The 14978-nt window shown below is 43.3% G+C and overlaps 1 protein-coding gene across 2 annotated transcripts in view; it reads left to right on the top strand.

Moving 5' to 3' along the window:
- The window catches only part of WARS1 (tryptophanyl-tRNA synthetase 1), a 141257-nt gene extending 126807 nt beyond the window's left edge, over positions 1–14450 (top strand). For both annotated transcript variants that reach the window (XM_086937813.1, XM_086937812.1), the window contains exons 8-11: positions 262–374; positions 1787–1960; positions 6131–6271; positions 12176–14450. In XM_086937813.1, the coding sequence (XP_086793939.1) occupies positions 262–374; positions 1787–1960; positions 6131–6271; positions 12176–12334 (587 nt within the window). In that variant the 3' untranslated portion in view covers positions 12335–14450. The remainder of the gene's footprint in view (positions 1–261; positions 375–1786; positions 1961–6130; positions 6272–12175) is intronic.
- Positions 14451–14978: the final 528 nt, after the last annotated feature.

The raw sequence follows: 14978 nt of genomic DNA, 5'->3' as shown, positions 1-14978 counted from the left end.
CCAGGCAAATGCATAAAGCAGTGGATTGTTAAATGAAAAATTTACAATATTTTGGCACCAGAAGATTAGGATTTTATTTAGGAAATTACCTGTGCGGAGGATGATTTGTGTTGTGTAAATTCAGCCATTTTAATCAGTTTTAGTTAACTTTTGAAACAAAGTAAGCAAGTACATTAAAAAAGCGATCCACATATTTAAGGCTTAGGAGAGGAAAAAGAGGAAAACGGGGGAAAGATTCTAATTCAGATGTATATTCTCCAGGAAAAATCAGCTTTCCTGCGGTTCAAGCTGCTCCGTCCTTTAGCAACTCCTTCCCACACATCTTCAAGGACCGAAAGGACATTCAGTGCCTCATCCCATGCGCCATTGATCAGGTAAGAAACTTATAATGTATTTGAAAGCAAAGTTGCTGCTTGAAATAAAGAGTTGGCTTAAGCGCTCTTTGTTACATAGAGCTTACAGGAAAATCTAATTTCATATTGTATGTTACATTTTATACCACGTGTTAAATGGGATTGATATTAAATTGTTAGAATTCATTGCATGCATGGAAATGCTACTTTCTTAACATTTGTTGCAACGCACTTCCGGCTCCCTTTGCACTAGTCACAGACTATGTAATAGAATGTCCACTTGCACACTACACCTCAGAGCAGAACAATGTACACCCTATCCAACCAAAAATAGTGAACTTAATTATTCACCATAGAGTGCAGGTGGAACAGAACACTAACAAACTTGAAATTTGCCAACTCAAAGAAAAATTGCACAGATCCCATTCAAAACAAAACAATGCCCACCCACGCACAAACGCAGCATCCTAAAAGCCAAGTGTATCTTCTTCAAAAATATTATGACGTAATACAACAACGAGGGCAAGATGCACTTCAAGGGTCCAAAACTCTGAATTATCCTTTACCACCTCTCCCTCCACCACTCAAAGCTCACATTCACTGGTCTCTTCCATTACTTGAATAAGATATGCACCATCTAACACAGCACCTTGCAACCACCCATCCTGCCAGCAGTTCTTGTGCAAGACTTGTGCTTTGGACCCTGTTCCAATCCACTGACCAATGGCAACCTCCTAAATATCACCAACTCCGTCATAGTCACCACTTACAATAACATTATTTTTTCATAATCAATACCCTCTCCCTGGAAGCATTTATCTCCATCCTCTACATAGTTACTAATCTGGAGCATTTTCATCCAGTCAAAAAAGTCACCAACTTCTGCCCTGCCTAAATAGTCAACATTTTGAGCCACACAAGAAAAACAGACTTCTGCCGCTTTACCTCCAGTCTTCCTATGCAAAATACCAGAAAGAGCATTTACAGACTTAAGACTAAATACAGAATGTTAGCACCCTAGTTGTTGCTTAGAACACTTTCGGAAGCTGCAGCAGAACATTGGGGAATACACTGACAGGCTGATACATTTTTTACCCCTCATATCAAACTTGTCCTAACTATAACATAACATAACTTTGACCTTTGTCTTTCAGTGAAAATGTATTCTTAATATCTTTGTGCACCAAAACTTTACTGTCTCCTACTTTGCTTTGTTCACTTCCAATTCCTATGCTTTACTCTGATTATTAGTGTTTGCTCATTCCAACTGGTCTTTAAGTTAGGCTTTGCTCAAAATGATATTTGGTTCTGAGAGTTTGAGTTTAATATACTGCTTTAATGTTTTCCTGAAGTAACTTCAGTTAGAGACTGCCATTGTTGTATCATGGCAAGTTAATTTTTGTAATCTAACTAGTGTTTTTTGCCTATTTGAGGATCCCTATTTCAGAATGACGAGAGATGTTGCTCCTCGACTTGGGTATCCTAAACCGGCTTTGCTGCATTCTACTTTCTTCCCTGCTCTGCAGGGTGCACAGACCAAAATGAGTGCCAGTGATGCCAACTCCTCCATCTTCCTCACAGACACACCCAAACAGATCAAGTCAAAGGTAACATCTAGCAGCACTAGCACAATATTATAAAGCTTAATTTCTTAACCAAGCAGAATAATGTCCTCCTTTAGAAATGTAAGGCTATATAAAATCTGTTGATACTTTGTGAATGCCCAAAATCAGTCATTGATGGCAATAGCGGAACTACCGCTGCCATTCTACAACTGCAAAAAGAACAAATGATAGATGGGATGCTGAACAAATCAAATATTCACCTCCCAGTCACAGTTCTGGGTTTAATCCCATAGTTGTTTTGCTCACCACGCCATTCCAGTTTGTACCCAGTCATATACAAATCAGTCTTGACCCTGCTCCCCATTGGAACAGTCCAGCTTGAACTGCCATGCCAGGTACTCCCTGGACCGTAAACAAGCATCCAGGTACCAATTTCGGGGTAACACCTCATCAGCCAGGTTAGCTTGAATCCAGTGGCACAGTGCGCATGGTACCCACGTCTGAGCATACCCATCCTACTTAGGGCGACAAAAGTAAAAAGAACAAATGGTGGGCAGAATGCAGAACAAATCAAACATTCACTCCAATTTGATTTGTTAATTATTCCGTCCATCGTCTGATTTTTTGCATTTGTCTGCCCTAATTGATGAAGGGTGTGTCCAGACGTGGGTCCCATGCTCGCTATGCCACCAGATTAAAACTAGCCTGGCTGATGAGGAATGATACCCTGAAGCCTGTCCCAGGGTGGACTGTTCCCATGGGTCAAGACTGATTTGCATATGGATGGGTGCAAACTGGAACGGCGTGGTGAGCGAAATAATGATGGATTTAACCTATATAGTTGACTGGGGTGAATGTTTGATTTGTTCCACATTTCGCCCATCATCTGTTCTTTTTGCATTCTACAAAATGGCATATGTAATTCAGTCGGAAGTAATCTCAACAATAGCGTATTTACTGCATCTTCCACGATCGACATTTGAGGATTTTACATTTCAAATTACCTCTAAATCCGGCCCTATACTTGTAGACAGATCACATTAGTTAGTTGCTGCTGTTTCTTTGTAGAATTGTGATAGGAGTCGGGCTATACCGTTAACCTATTTGTGAATTCAAATCCAGCCGAAGGCAAACGTTAAAAATATGTTCCCTACATTCACAAAATCTTTAGGACCTTATCATTTACTTGTTTTGTATCCATTTTGCCTTTACCATTTTGCCATATTCTAAAACTAATAAGGAATCACGTTTTCATAAACTGCATTTAAATATGTAAATACCTTTTTTAGTAAATTGTAAGTATCCTGAGTTATCGAGAAATGCTAATATTAGCACTCTTGTGGTTCTTAACTGTCAAGGAAAAGCATCACACTGTCCATGTGAGATTTAATAGATTATATTCACTCAATATGAATAATTGCCCTTTAGTTTTAATACACACTTTGTACAATGAAAATATCTGTAAGATGATCCAGCTATGTGTACAAAAATATTGCTCATATCATTGCAACCCTTATGGGGTTACTCCCCAGTAAAATGATGCGGTAATTCCAGCAGGGAATTTCTGACACCACTCGGTTTGTTTTTTCCCCCGAGTATATTACTGGTGCATCAGTACGAGTTCTGCAGTTTACAAATGGGGATAATCCAGTAATACCATATATTTTTTTCGTTCTGATTTGTAAAATTCAGAATATTGTGATGTTTCCCCACACATATTGTGCGAGATGTTTCCTGGTAAAAACAATTGTGCTTGAAGCCCACTGGGTCTGTGCAGTTATTTCAAACAAGTTGTAATTGCCATTTGAACAGAACTACCCCTTTGCATCCAAATTGGTATTACCCTAATGAGGATTAGGGCTGATATTGGTAATTAAAAAATGCGTAACCACTAGAAAATGCATATTACTAAACTAATAATGATCCTCTCTCAGCAATAACAGTGTATGTGTGCTGTGACTGCATACACATTGTTAAATACATGTATTTGATCTATGTAAGAAATGGTAACCAACGCAAGGATAGCTAACTTTGGTGTTTAAAATAAGTTGTACAACTGAGATTACGAACTTTTGTTCTTCTAGTAAGATGTTATGAGAGCAACTAAACTACGAGAGCAAGTAATTTACTCAACCAAGACTTTAATCAGCACACAAATGAAATGATAAGAATAGTAGCAATCAAAATATTTCTGTTTAAAAATCATGCATCTACTTTATCTGGAACAATAATGATGATCTGAAAGTTCTTTCTTATGCCTTTATCCATTTAACCATATAGTGTGTATTAAACTTTTGTTTTACAAATGACTGTACGCACTTCCGTTGGAATTGTACTTGCTGTCATGATTTGTACACTGGGGAAAAGAGGTCTTGTGCATTTATAATGACAATTTGATATCGCTTATTTTTTTATGCACAGCTCTAGGTTTTCTTCAGCTTTGTCTTTTATTGAATAAGTAATAGGCAGGCATTTACACTATCGTCCGATAGCCAGTCTTCCTTTCCTGGCTAAGGTAATAGAAAAAGCCATGAATCAGCAACTGTCGGAATTTGTGGAGCAGCACCAGTTGCTCGACAACACCCAGTTCGGATTCCGCAAATGTCATGGCACGGAAACTGCCCTTCTAAAGGCTGCGGATGACATCAGAGCCATACGAGACCAGGGGGGGACAGCACTCCTGGTACTGCTGGATCTTTCGGCGGCCTTCGACACGGTCGACCACAAGATCTTAGTCGACCGTGTTGAACGACTGGGGGTCCAGAAAACTGCTCTGGACCTGCTTGTATCGTTTCTGGCCAATAGATCACAAGCAGTATCTCTAGGACCCTACCAATCATCGAAAGTGTCTCTGCCGTGTGGGGTCCCTCAAGGCTCATCCCTGAGTCCGACACTATTTAATATCTACGTGTCGGACCTTGCAAATGTCATCAAAGCATTTGGGATGAGCCTGACCTCCTACGCCGATGACACCCAATTGGTACTGGCTATCAAAGGGGACAGGGAGGAAGTGGCCAATCGATTCACGAGAGGAATGATGGCAATAGGTGACTGGATGGCCACGAATTGTCTGAAACTCAATTCAGAAAAAACTGAAGTGGTCATCTTCGGTCACCTCTCCCCGGGCTGGTCACCTGTCTGGTGGCCACCATCTTTCGGTCCCCCGCCGAGTCCAGCTAGCAAAGTGAGAAATCTAGGCGTCATCTTCGATGCTGGCCTCAATTTTATGGCACATGCGAATAAAACTGCGGCTTCAGCTCATATGAAATTGAGAATGATTAGGAAAATACTACCTTTCCTACCGAACACGGCCGGGAAAACACTGGTCAGCTCACTAGTCCTGTCCTCCTTGGACTATTGTAACGCTCTATTCTTAAATGCCCAAGTCCGAGTGACAAATAAGATGCAGTCAATCCAAAATGCAGCCGCACGAATGCTGGCTGGGATCCCCAAGTTCGCACCAGTTACAAACATCATTAGGGATCTCCATTGGCTCCCGATACGCAGCCGTATCAAATTCAAATTGCTGTGTATTGTTTACAAGTCACTCAATAATCAAGGTCCCCACTTTCTCAAACAGAATCTTCTCCATCATGTCCCAACCCGATCTCTTCGTTCCTCTATTCAGAACTTCTTGGCTGTGCCTCGCACTAGAACAGTCACCTGGGGCGACAGGCGTTTCCTGGTTGCCGCCCCTAGACTCTGGAACACCCTTCCTGCACATATCCGAGCAAGTCCCTCCCTGTTCACATTCCGCAAACAGCTAAAGACGTGGTTATTTGACCAATAGCCTTGTATATCTTCTTTACCCCAGTTGCTGATCCATCCCTTAACTAGCGCCGAGACGCCCACGGGTATTCGCCGCGCTCTACAAATGTCAATAAATAAATAAATTGTGTTCTCCAGTGTACCTTTTCTCTCAAGTTATGTTTTAAGGGTTTTGCATCCTTTTCTATTTAATATAACCCTAACATAGTTTGAATGTAAATACAGTAGGAGTTGTCTTATATTGGTTAAAATTCATCTTCCTATCGGAAGACGATGTTGATTGAAGCCATTGATCACTTAAGCACACCCAGACTTCTGGAAGATATTGAGCAATAGAGTTTAAATTAGCCACACATTGCCCTACAAACTGCAAACCAAAGATAACTACAAAGTATCTGAGGTTATAAACTGAACCTAATAGTTATTAATTATATATTGTTGTAGATCAATAAGCACGCTTTCTCTGGTGGGAAGGATACAATTGAGGAGCACAGAAAATATGGCGGCAACTGTGAAATTGATGTATGTTACATGTACCTGAGCTTCTTCCTTGAAGACGATGAGCGACTTCAACAAATTAAGCAGGTAATTAAATATGTTGCTGCGATTGGAGACTGCAACAAAAGGGTTTGGTGAATGTATGCTGAGCTGCACTAGTGATCTGTGATATTGGAAATTAAGAATATACAACCAATATTGAAGAATGTGTTAAACTGTATTCCAGAATCCTGCTCTGAAGGAGTTCGTAGTTGATGCATACTAGACACAGTGTTGGGAGAAAGAACATATTTGGCATCTCATCATTGTACCTTTGCTAAGGGTCTTCTCATGCGGTGGATTGGATCACCTATATCGGTCTGGTGTATTCATTCTATAACATTTCTCACACTACCGTTTTTGCTTTCAGAAGAGTGAATGAACCCAGGATATGGTTTAGCAAAATATATCCTGGTTAAAAAAATGACTTGTGTACAGGCTGTGCTGAGATGAAGTAAAACGTCTGTCTTATGAGGTGCTTTTTTGCGTGAAAAAGTTAGTGCAATGCTGTTAAAAATTGGGTCTCTAGTTGGCAGAGGTATGCACCCTGTCCAATTAGGGACCACCACTCTAGTCAAAGCAAGTCAGATACACACCCTAAATTAATCTGGGCTCACTATCTGGTAATTTGGCACAGAGCAGTCAGGCTTAACTTAAGAGGCAATATGTAAAGTATTTGTGCAACACTTATTACAATGAAAACACCACACAAAAAGATACCACACCAAGTCGGGAAAATCGAGCTTAATTTAATGAACGAAACACGACCAAAATGACAAAAATCCAATAAGTAGAACTGGAGTTATACATTTTTGAAGAATAGCTTGAATTATAGTGCTCAGAGTCCCAAAGCGCCAACCAGGGCTAACTGGAGGTGTTACACTAGGTCAAATCTGAAAAGTTAAGCTGACCCTAATGGAGTGCGGGCTGGATATAGAAGCCTCACAGACCCGGTGAAACAATACCTTTCCAGAGCATGTGTCAATGTCTGGGAGAAGGCGCATCAGTTCCGAGTCACTTAGTCCGGTCCTGCTTCGTCTATGATCCCCTTACGATAAAGACACTACATCATCATCGAGCCTCAAAGTTTGGTCCAGCGTTGTCGTAGTTGAACCCCTTACGATGACTACACTGCATCGTCGCTGAGCCTCGCAGTCGGGTCCTGCGTTGTAGTCGAACCTCTCACAATGAAGACACTGTGTTGTTGTCGAGCTTCACAGTCTGGTTCCACGTCATCGAACCCCTTACTACGATGAAGGTGCCGATATCGCCAGCGATCTGCTCTGTCTATGCTATGGAGTCTCCAAAGTGGTGCTGCATCGAAAGCTAAAGCGCCAGTTCCGACTGGAGCAAAGCAGGCGATGTGTGGTTTTCGGCAGAAAAAAGCTGCAGAACCCCCTTTGAAGTCGAAGGACTAGATTGGGACCTCTTAGCAGGGCAGGACTTACAGTTGTGGGAGCCCAGCAGCTAAAGCAGAGTTGACAGAAGTCTTTGATGTCCCTGAGACTGCAGAACAGGAAGCAAGCCTTCAAGCCCTTGGAGTCACTTGGTGTTGGGGTTGTAGCGATTCAGGTCCAGTCCTTCTCTACACCAGGCAAGGTGCAGCAGGGCAGACACAGACGAGCATGAGGCCAGCAAATCCAGCAGAGTGGCAGTCCTTATAGCAGCACAGCAGCCCTTCTTCCTGGTAGTGTGTCTCGAGGTACAGAGTGTACTGAGTTGATGGTGTCAGAGGTCCAGTATTTATACCCAGGTGTGCCTTTGAAGTGGGGGCTACTTCAGAGAGAGGCCTTTGAAGTCCACATGGCCTCTGCCCTAGCTCCAGACTCTCGACTGGCGGGTATGCAGCTCTTTGTGTGGGGAAGGAACAGGTGCAAGTTTTAGCTCCTCCCTCCCATCTAGCTCAGGAAGGCCCATCAGCCTGGTGATGGGCCATCAGATGTGAATGATACACCCCAGTTCCCTTTTTGTGTAACTGTCTAGAAGGAATGCACAAATGCCAACTGTCACCCACCCCACATGTGTATTCAGAGACAGGCTGAGGCACAGATTAGTCTAAGTAAGAAAATGTAAACTTTCTAAAAGTGGCATTTTCAGACTTCCAATTCAAAATCCGACTTCACCATAAGTTGTGATTTTTAAATTGTGAGTCCAGAGACCCCAAACTCGAAATCTCTATCTTGTGGGCAATGAAAAACAAATGTAAGCATTTTTCGCTACCTGACCATGTGAAACTTCAAAGTACATGCCCAACTTTTTAAATACACTGCACCCTGCCCTTGGTGCTGTCTAGGGCTTACCTTATGGGTGACTTATGCGTATTAAAAAGGAATGTTTGGGCATGGTCTGTCGGTGATCTTTCCAGGTCAACATGGCAGTTCAAAACTGCATGCAGAAGCTCTGCAGTGGAAGGCCTCAGACATATGTAAAGGGCTTCTGAAGTGGGTGGCTCAGTCAGTGCTGCAGGCCCACTAGCAGTGTTTAATTTACAGGCTCTGGGCACTTGAGTGAACTTTACTAGGGACTTATAAGTAAATTAAATGTGCTAATTATGAATAAACCAATGCTACCATGTTTTTTTTAATTTTTTTTAATTTAAATTTTTTGAAAACCTTTATTTGAGTAAATGGATGCATACAAATACAGGCCTACAACCCGGGGGCCGGCCACGGAACAAGACTGGAAAGCACCATTATCAATTAAAAGCACGGAGTGGTTAAGCGATACTACCTAACGCTGCGAGTCCATGGTACTAACTAAATGGAACCACTCGACATAGGATCAGAGAAGGTTAATTTTTATATATTGAGAGGATAAAGGATCAGTTGTATAAAAAGCGACCCGGTGTACGTGGCGGGGAACAAAACCAACTAAATCATAATAGTAAATCCACAGATCAGTAATCAGAAAGGTCCAGAGCATGCAAACCATAGGTGCCCTTACAGTTCTTCATTGGGAGTGTCCACTCGCAACCTTATGTACCCAGAGACAAACAGAACAGCACTCCCATAACAGTAAAGACCATCAGGGAGACAAATAAAGTTGCAATCATTATACAACCCAACCCGAAAAATAAGAAAACAAAAATACTAGGAAAAGGAAATAGGGGGACTCCACGTTACCGTACCCGCCCCACGGCGGTAATGGCGATCAATAATGCAAATAGCAAACGTGATATGGGGCGGGGCAACTAAGTCAGGATAAACAGAGCCGAAAGTATCATATTATATATAATACCTAATCCTCCCCCCCCAGTAACTCACCCCGTGGGAATCACGCACAGTCATGGAGACCCAAGAAAAGTACACAAAAGAGCCATAGAAACAAATAACTATCTAATAGACCCTAATCCACCCACCCCACCCTGCACCCCTGCAGAAGGCTACGGCCCTAATTATGAACCCGAAATATAGAATAAGACAATATAGGGAAAGAGAAAGAGAAAAAGGAAAGCCTGGGGAGAAGATACCATGTAACAGGGAGCACGGCCCCCGCCCCCCGCCCGCATAGACCATTAGCGTGGCCCAAAACGAAACTGGCAAGTTTTCGGATATCCATACATATTAAGGAATCGACAAATTATCACAATTTGGGGCAGTCCATATCTCCGTGCACCGAATAGTAGTCCTCCGGAGTAAGAACCGGGCTCACCCCAGTCCTTCCTTGGCTAACGCCACGATGTACGTCGATGTAGTGGGCATAAAACAAGGCGATGAGAAAAGGCCGTGGAGAAGTCGCTGGACGGTCAATGGAAGCAACCCATGGGACCTCTTCTGCCGATGGCAATGCAGAAGCTGTTTACGGCAATCGTGTATACCAGTGTCAATGATCACCAGCAGTTCCACCCGCTTACGTATCGGAACATCGCTACCCCCACCAGAAAGCGGGGGACAATCAACGACCACCTCGGGCCCATCCGCATCCCCAAAGGACGACCCGGGAGCAATGGCGGCCATCACACTGTCTTGTACACAAGAATTCTGGGCCAAGGTCAGTTGCCAAATCTTCAACGCTTGCAGGACGTCGCCAATCGTGGGTTCGCGCTCACCAGTGCAGGCCCCAGCGGAGCACAGAGGCAAGGAATCGGCATCCCGGGGCGTTCCACGGGATATGGCATCAGCCGCCATTTTGCAAATACAGCGCCGTCTCTGCAAAACCAACTCCAGAGGTGAGCTCACCTGTAGGGCCCCCGCGGGATCCCCCTCAAGCGCACAAACCGCACCCGCGGTGCAGAAATGAGAACCACCAAAAGAGGGGGACCCGCCGGCGCCACCGCTCCGCTGGAATCACTCTCCGCCACCGAGCGATGAAGTCCGGAATGGCCGGACAAGGCAGCAAAGGGGGGAGCCACCAACACGGCGTCCCCCACACACAACTTGCCGCACACCACCTCTGGAACACCGGACGGTAGTCCCAGGCGCGTTCAGTTGCTTCCGGGCTCTTCACACATCGGCATCTTCCAGCCGGCCCCAATCCTCCACCCGAGGCCGCCGCCGACACCGTCTCGCCGGCAACTCGCTGAAGGCGAGGCCCCGGTCTCCACCCCAAAGAGGCCGCACTTCCCGGGAGGACGCCGCCGCGGACCCACTGAGCGCCGGATCCACCAGGATGGATGGTAAGTGACAGCAGGACTTCGCATATAAATTGTTATCCTTTTTGGGCAGGATGTGTGACAGGATAGTCGAGTTTGGGCAGGGATGCCGGCGGAGCCGAGCTACCGTGCGGCCATCACGATGTCGAGCTTCATATTGTCCCCAATGCTACCATGTTTTAGGAACAGACACTTGCACTTTAGCAGTGGTAAGGTGCCCAAATTCCTAAAGCCGGCAAAAATGTTGTTGGCAAAACAGGAGGTCAGAAAGCAAAAAAGTCAGGGGAAACCACGCCAGAGATGCCAAGTTAAACAAGTGCCCTATTTTAGTCATTGCTACAGATAAATTATTCTTAATCTGGAAGTGGAATTTTAGTGATCATTTTTTTGTGTTCTTCTCGATGAACATGCCGGACTGGTTACTGCAGCATAAAGGCTTCCCCGAATAGGCCACAAATGTACCTCATCGGTTATGTTGATAGACAATTTAAGCTGGAGACTGTACTTTCCTTTGCTAGCCCTGTGCAACTTTGGCTTCATGTTCTTACAACAAATAGTGTCAAATGTGTTTTTTGTCTTTCTATGATGTTGCCTTTTTTTATCTGAAGGCTGGGAAAGTACCCAGCTTATTTTTTAGCGCGCACCAAAGTGTAAGCAGCTGTCAATCGTTTTAGTCACAGCGACCTTGGGCTGATAACCCTGGCAATGTATTATGGTACATTAAAAAGTGCAATGTATTATGGTACATTAAAAAGTGCGGAGTCCCTCGAAGGGTGGGGGGGGGCTTGGAGGCCGTGAATACCTGCCATGCACAGAGGTACGGTGCTGCACCTGGGCACCCGGACTTTCATCCTCCTGGACTCTGCTGAGACTCGACTCTGGCGGCCTACGCATGGATTGCTATAGACTTAAAGGGCATGGGCCAGAGGCGGCTAGCGTCGTGGAGATGTAACGACCCCCCCCCCTTAGGTATGCTGGGAATAGGATGCTTCTTGACTAATGGGCCCCTGCGTGGGCAAGGTGGCGAGTTGTGCCCTGTGACTTTTTTTTTTTTGCATGTGAACAACAATAAAATCTGTTTACAAAAAAAAAAAGTGCGTTTGTCTGCTCTAGATTTTACGAAGGGTAGGAGTTCTGCCTAATCCTTTTTGTGTAATTTCGACACGATAGCTGGTTAAGAATGTTACTATTCAAAAGTTAGCATTATCTTTGTGTTCTAAACCTGCTGCTTTTTTTATGCACAATCTGTGTTGGCTCGAGTCTGACCATGATTGGACAAAAACTTATTTTCGCTTCAGAAACTTTGAGTAAATAAAGATCAGAGTAACTTGTAAATGTCTCTTTTTTTTATTTCCGTGTAGGACTATACAAGTGGTGCTTTGCTGACGGGAGAACTGAAGAAAATACTCATCGACACATTGCAGCCATTGATATCAACACATCAGGAGCGAAGAAAACTGGTTACAGACGAAATGGTGAAGCAGTTCTTCACTCCAAGAAAACTGGCGTTTGACTTTTAGCAATATTTCCACAACTCTTTCCGTACCTTATTTAAATACCTATGTAATTTATCCTTGAATGTAAAGCCACTGCACATTTTCTCTGAACCTGAATACATTAAGTTGGGTACATTTAACAGATCAGCAATGCATAAATAAGGAAGAAGACGTGTACTATAAGTAATTTATTAATGTAAAATCTTAAAGCAAAGTTATAACCTATATAAACAAATTGATAATATGATATGTAATTTATGGATTTAGTCTAATGATTGGATGGCCGCCCATTAATGTGCTTTATCTCAGCAACGGGTCTCTTTTACATGGCATTCCATCGTAAGCCTCTCTGTTTGCAGTTAGACCGAATGTATAGTTCTATCCAAAGAGCACTATTGACTTTCGCTTGCTTCCATGCTCTAAGGGTTTGATGGTCACCAGCTCTCGATTCTGAAATCTACATGCTGAGAAATAAGAATATTTAAGCTGTGTGGTTAAATCCTCTCCTCCTGTTTCTGGAAGAGCCTTTTTGGGACATCAGCTCACTTGTATATCTCTGGGGTGATCCTTGAAGTTAATGAGCAGCAATTAAGTGGGAGTTTTATTTTCATCAGGAGAGCCTCAGTATGCTCTGTGTGTACACAGGGCATTTTTAAGATGACATTTTCTCTTACCTTTTTTCAGCAGCTTATGTTGAAGTCCTATTAAAAACCCATGCTTGATACGTGTCGCAGCTTCACTCAATTTCATGGCGTGCTTCACATCCAGTATCTTACAGGCTCAAATGTGAATTTCCTGGTTCCTTTGAGATGGTTTCATTTTCCTCTACGTTTTTGTCACCATTTGTGTCCATTTTAGGTCTCGCCTTTTCCATTCCGAAGGAATGGAAAATTGAGAGAATTCAAGTGCTCAAAATACTCTTCAAACCAAGGGTTTTTTGGTGCGGTTTTCTTCGAGTTCACTTGGCCACAGGCACGCGCTTTTGGGCCATAAACTTTCACAGCCATCTGTTCCCCAGCTCCAGCACCTCCCCTCTCTCTCCCTGCATACAGCCTTACTTGGATTTCTCCTCCCCCCCCCCCCCCCCCTCCCCAGCCAGCTCCCCCCAGGCCATCTGTTCCCCAGCTCCAGCACCTCCCCTCTCTCTCCCCGCAACCGTGGGATTAATACCCATTCGGTCGTCGGTCATTTCTTGCAACCCGCAAAATGCAAAACAATGTCCGTTCTACAAATCATCAAGTCGTTGGCACTTAAGAATTGTTCAAAACCATGTTTAGCCATCCATTTCTGTCGTAAAACCACATTCTGATCTAAAATTCGTCCTTTTCATTATACTTAGGGCGGGTAGGTGATATTATAACTCAGACCAAATCGCTGTCTAGCCACTGTGCTGCGTGAACGAGGCCAGGCAAATATGAACTCAAACAAAAAACACGGAGTCGTGATATCTCTTTTGAAAATCCAGCCACCCCGTTCGCCTAACCTCTCACCTCCGCATGTTTACAATAATTTTATGGTTTTGATGGCGACCAGTGTCCCGGAAGTAATGGGAAGAAACACTAGAATACACATGGTCCGAAAATAATGGGAAGAAACACTAGTTTCATATTCATGCTCTGTTCTTCCTGGTGCCAGACTTGCCCCTTGTTTTCACATCCACACTTTTAGAACCGGTTGAACGCCCTGCATCGCTCACTTCAAATGCTGTCAATTACTTCACAAAGCTGCCCTGCTCAGCATGAGCCGTGAGTTTGTTTTGTGCAGACACTTGTCATCTAAAACAAGAAAAGCAGGTCTGATTGTCCGTCCTGTTTGTGACATCTACATGTCACAGAAGAGCAATTACGATAAAAACCATCATTAAAACATACTGTTACTAAGAAACGGTGCAAACAGTTGATATTTACTGGGTTTTATTGCAGATTCTCAGGTTCTCGGTGGAACGGGAAATGTCAGTTTGATGATGGCAGTTGTTCACACAACACTTCATATCCCCAGAATTTTGTTCTAATTCAGTTCACTAGCATTTTATAATCTGTACAGTGCTATCATAAATACATTGTAATTACGTCTTCCATAATTGGCAGCATGATTTTACATTGCATTTTAATTATTTCATAATAAAACGTGTTTGAAAACATTTGCTTACCTGCTTACATGTTTTACTTGCATCCATGTAGGTAAACTCATTAAGTCCATTATGTCGTTCTACATTGACCAAATGTATGCAATGTAAATAGTAAAATAAAATGATTAGGTTTACAATTCAGTAGTTGCAAGACCACAAATTAACTGATTATAATGTAGTGAGAACGTTTTTTTTCCAGTAGAAATGCATCAAATCGATACACAAGATCAGTTATATACCTTGGAAGGTGCAAGTTGTGCCAGTCAGTGTTGGTGTGTTCCTTGCATTATCTTTGGAGCATTCCCAAACCAGTGGGTGTGAGTCAGTGCTAATGTGTGTTTTTTACATTATCTTTGGAATAGTCACTACCCAGTGGGTGTGAGTCAGTGCTAATGTGTGTTTTTTGCATTATCTTTGGAATAGTCACTACCCAGTGGGTGTGAGTCAGTGCTAATGTGTGTTTGTTTGCATTATCTTTGGAACATTCACTAACCAGTGAGTGTGAATCAGTGTCAATGTGTGTTTCTTGCATTATCTTTG

The sequence above is a fragment of the Lissotriton vulgaris genome, chromosome 9, assembly GCF_964263255.1.
Source record: "Lissotriton vulgaris chromosome 9, aLisVul1.2, whole genome shotgun sequence".
NCBI classification, from domain to species: domain Eukaryota; kingdom Metazoa; phylum Chordata; class Amphibia; order Caudata; family Salamandridae; genus Lissotriton; species Lissotriton vulgaris.
This window is presented reverse-complemented; position numbering and strand designations above follow the sequence as displayed.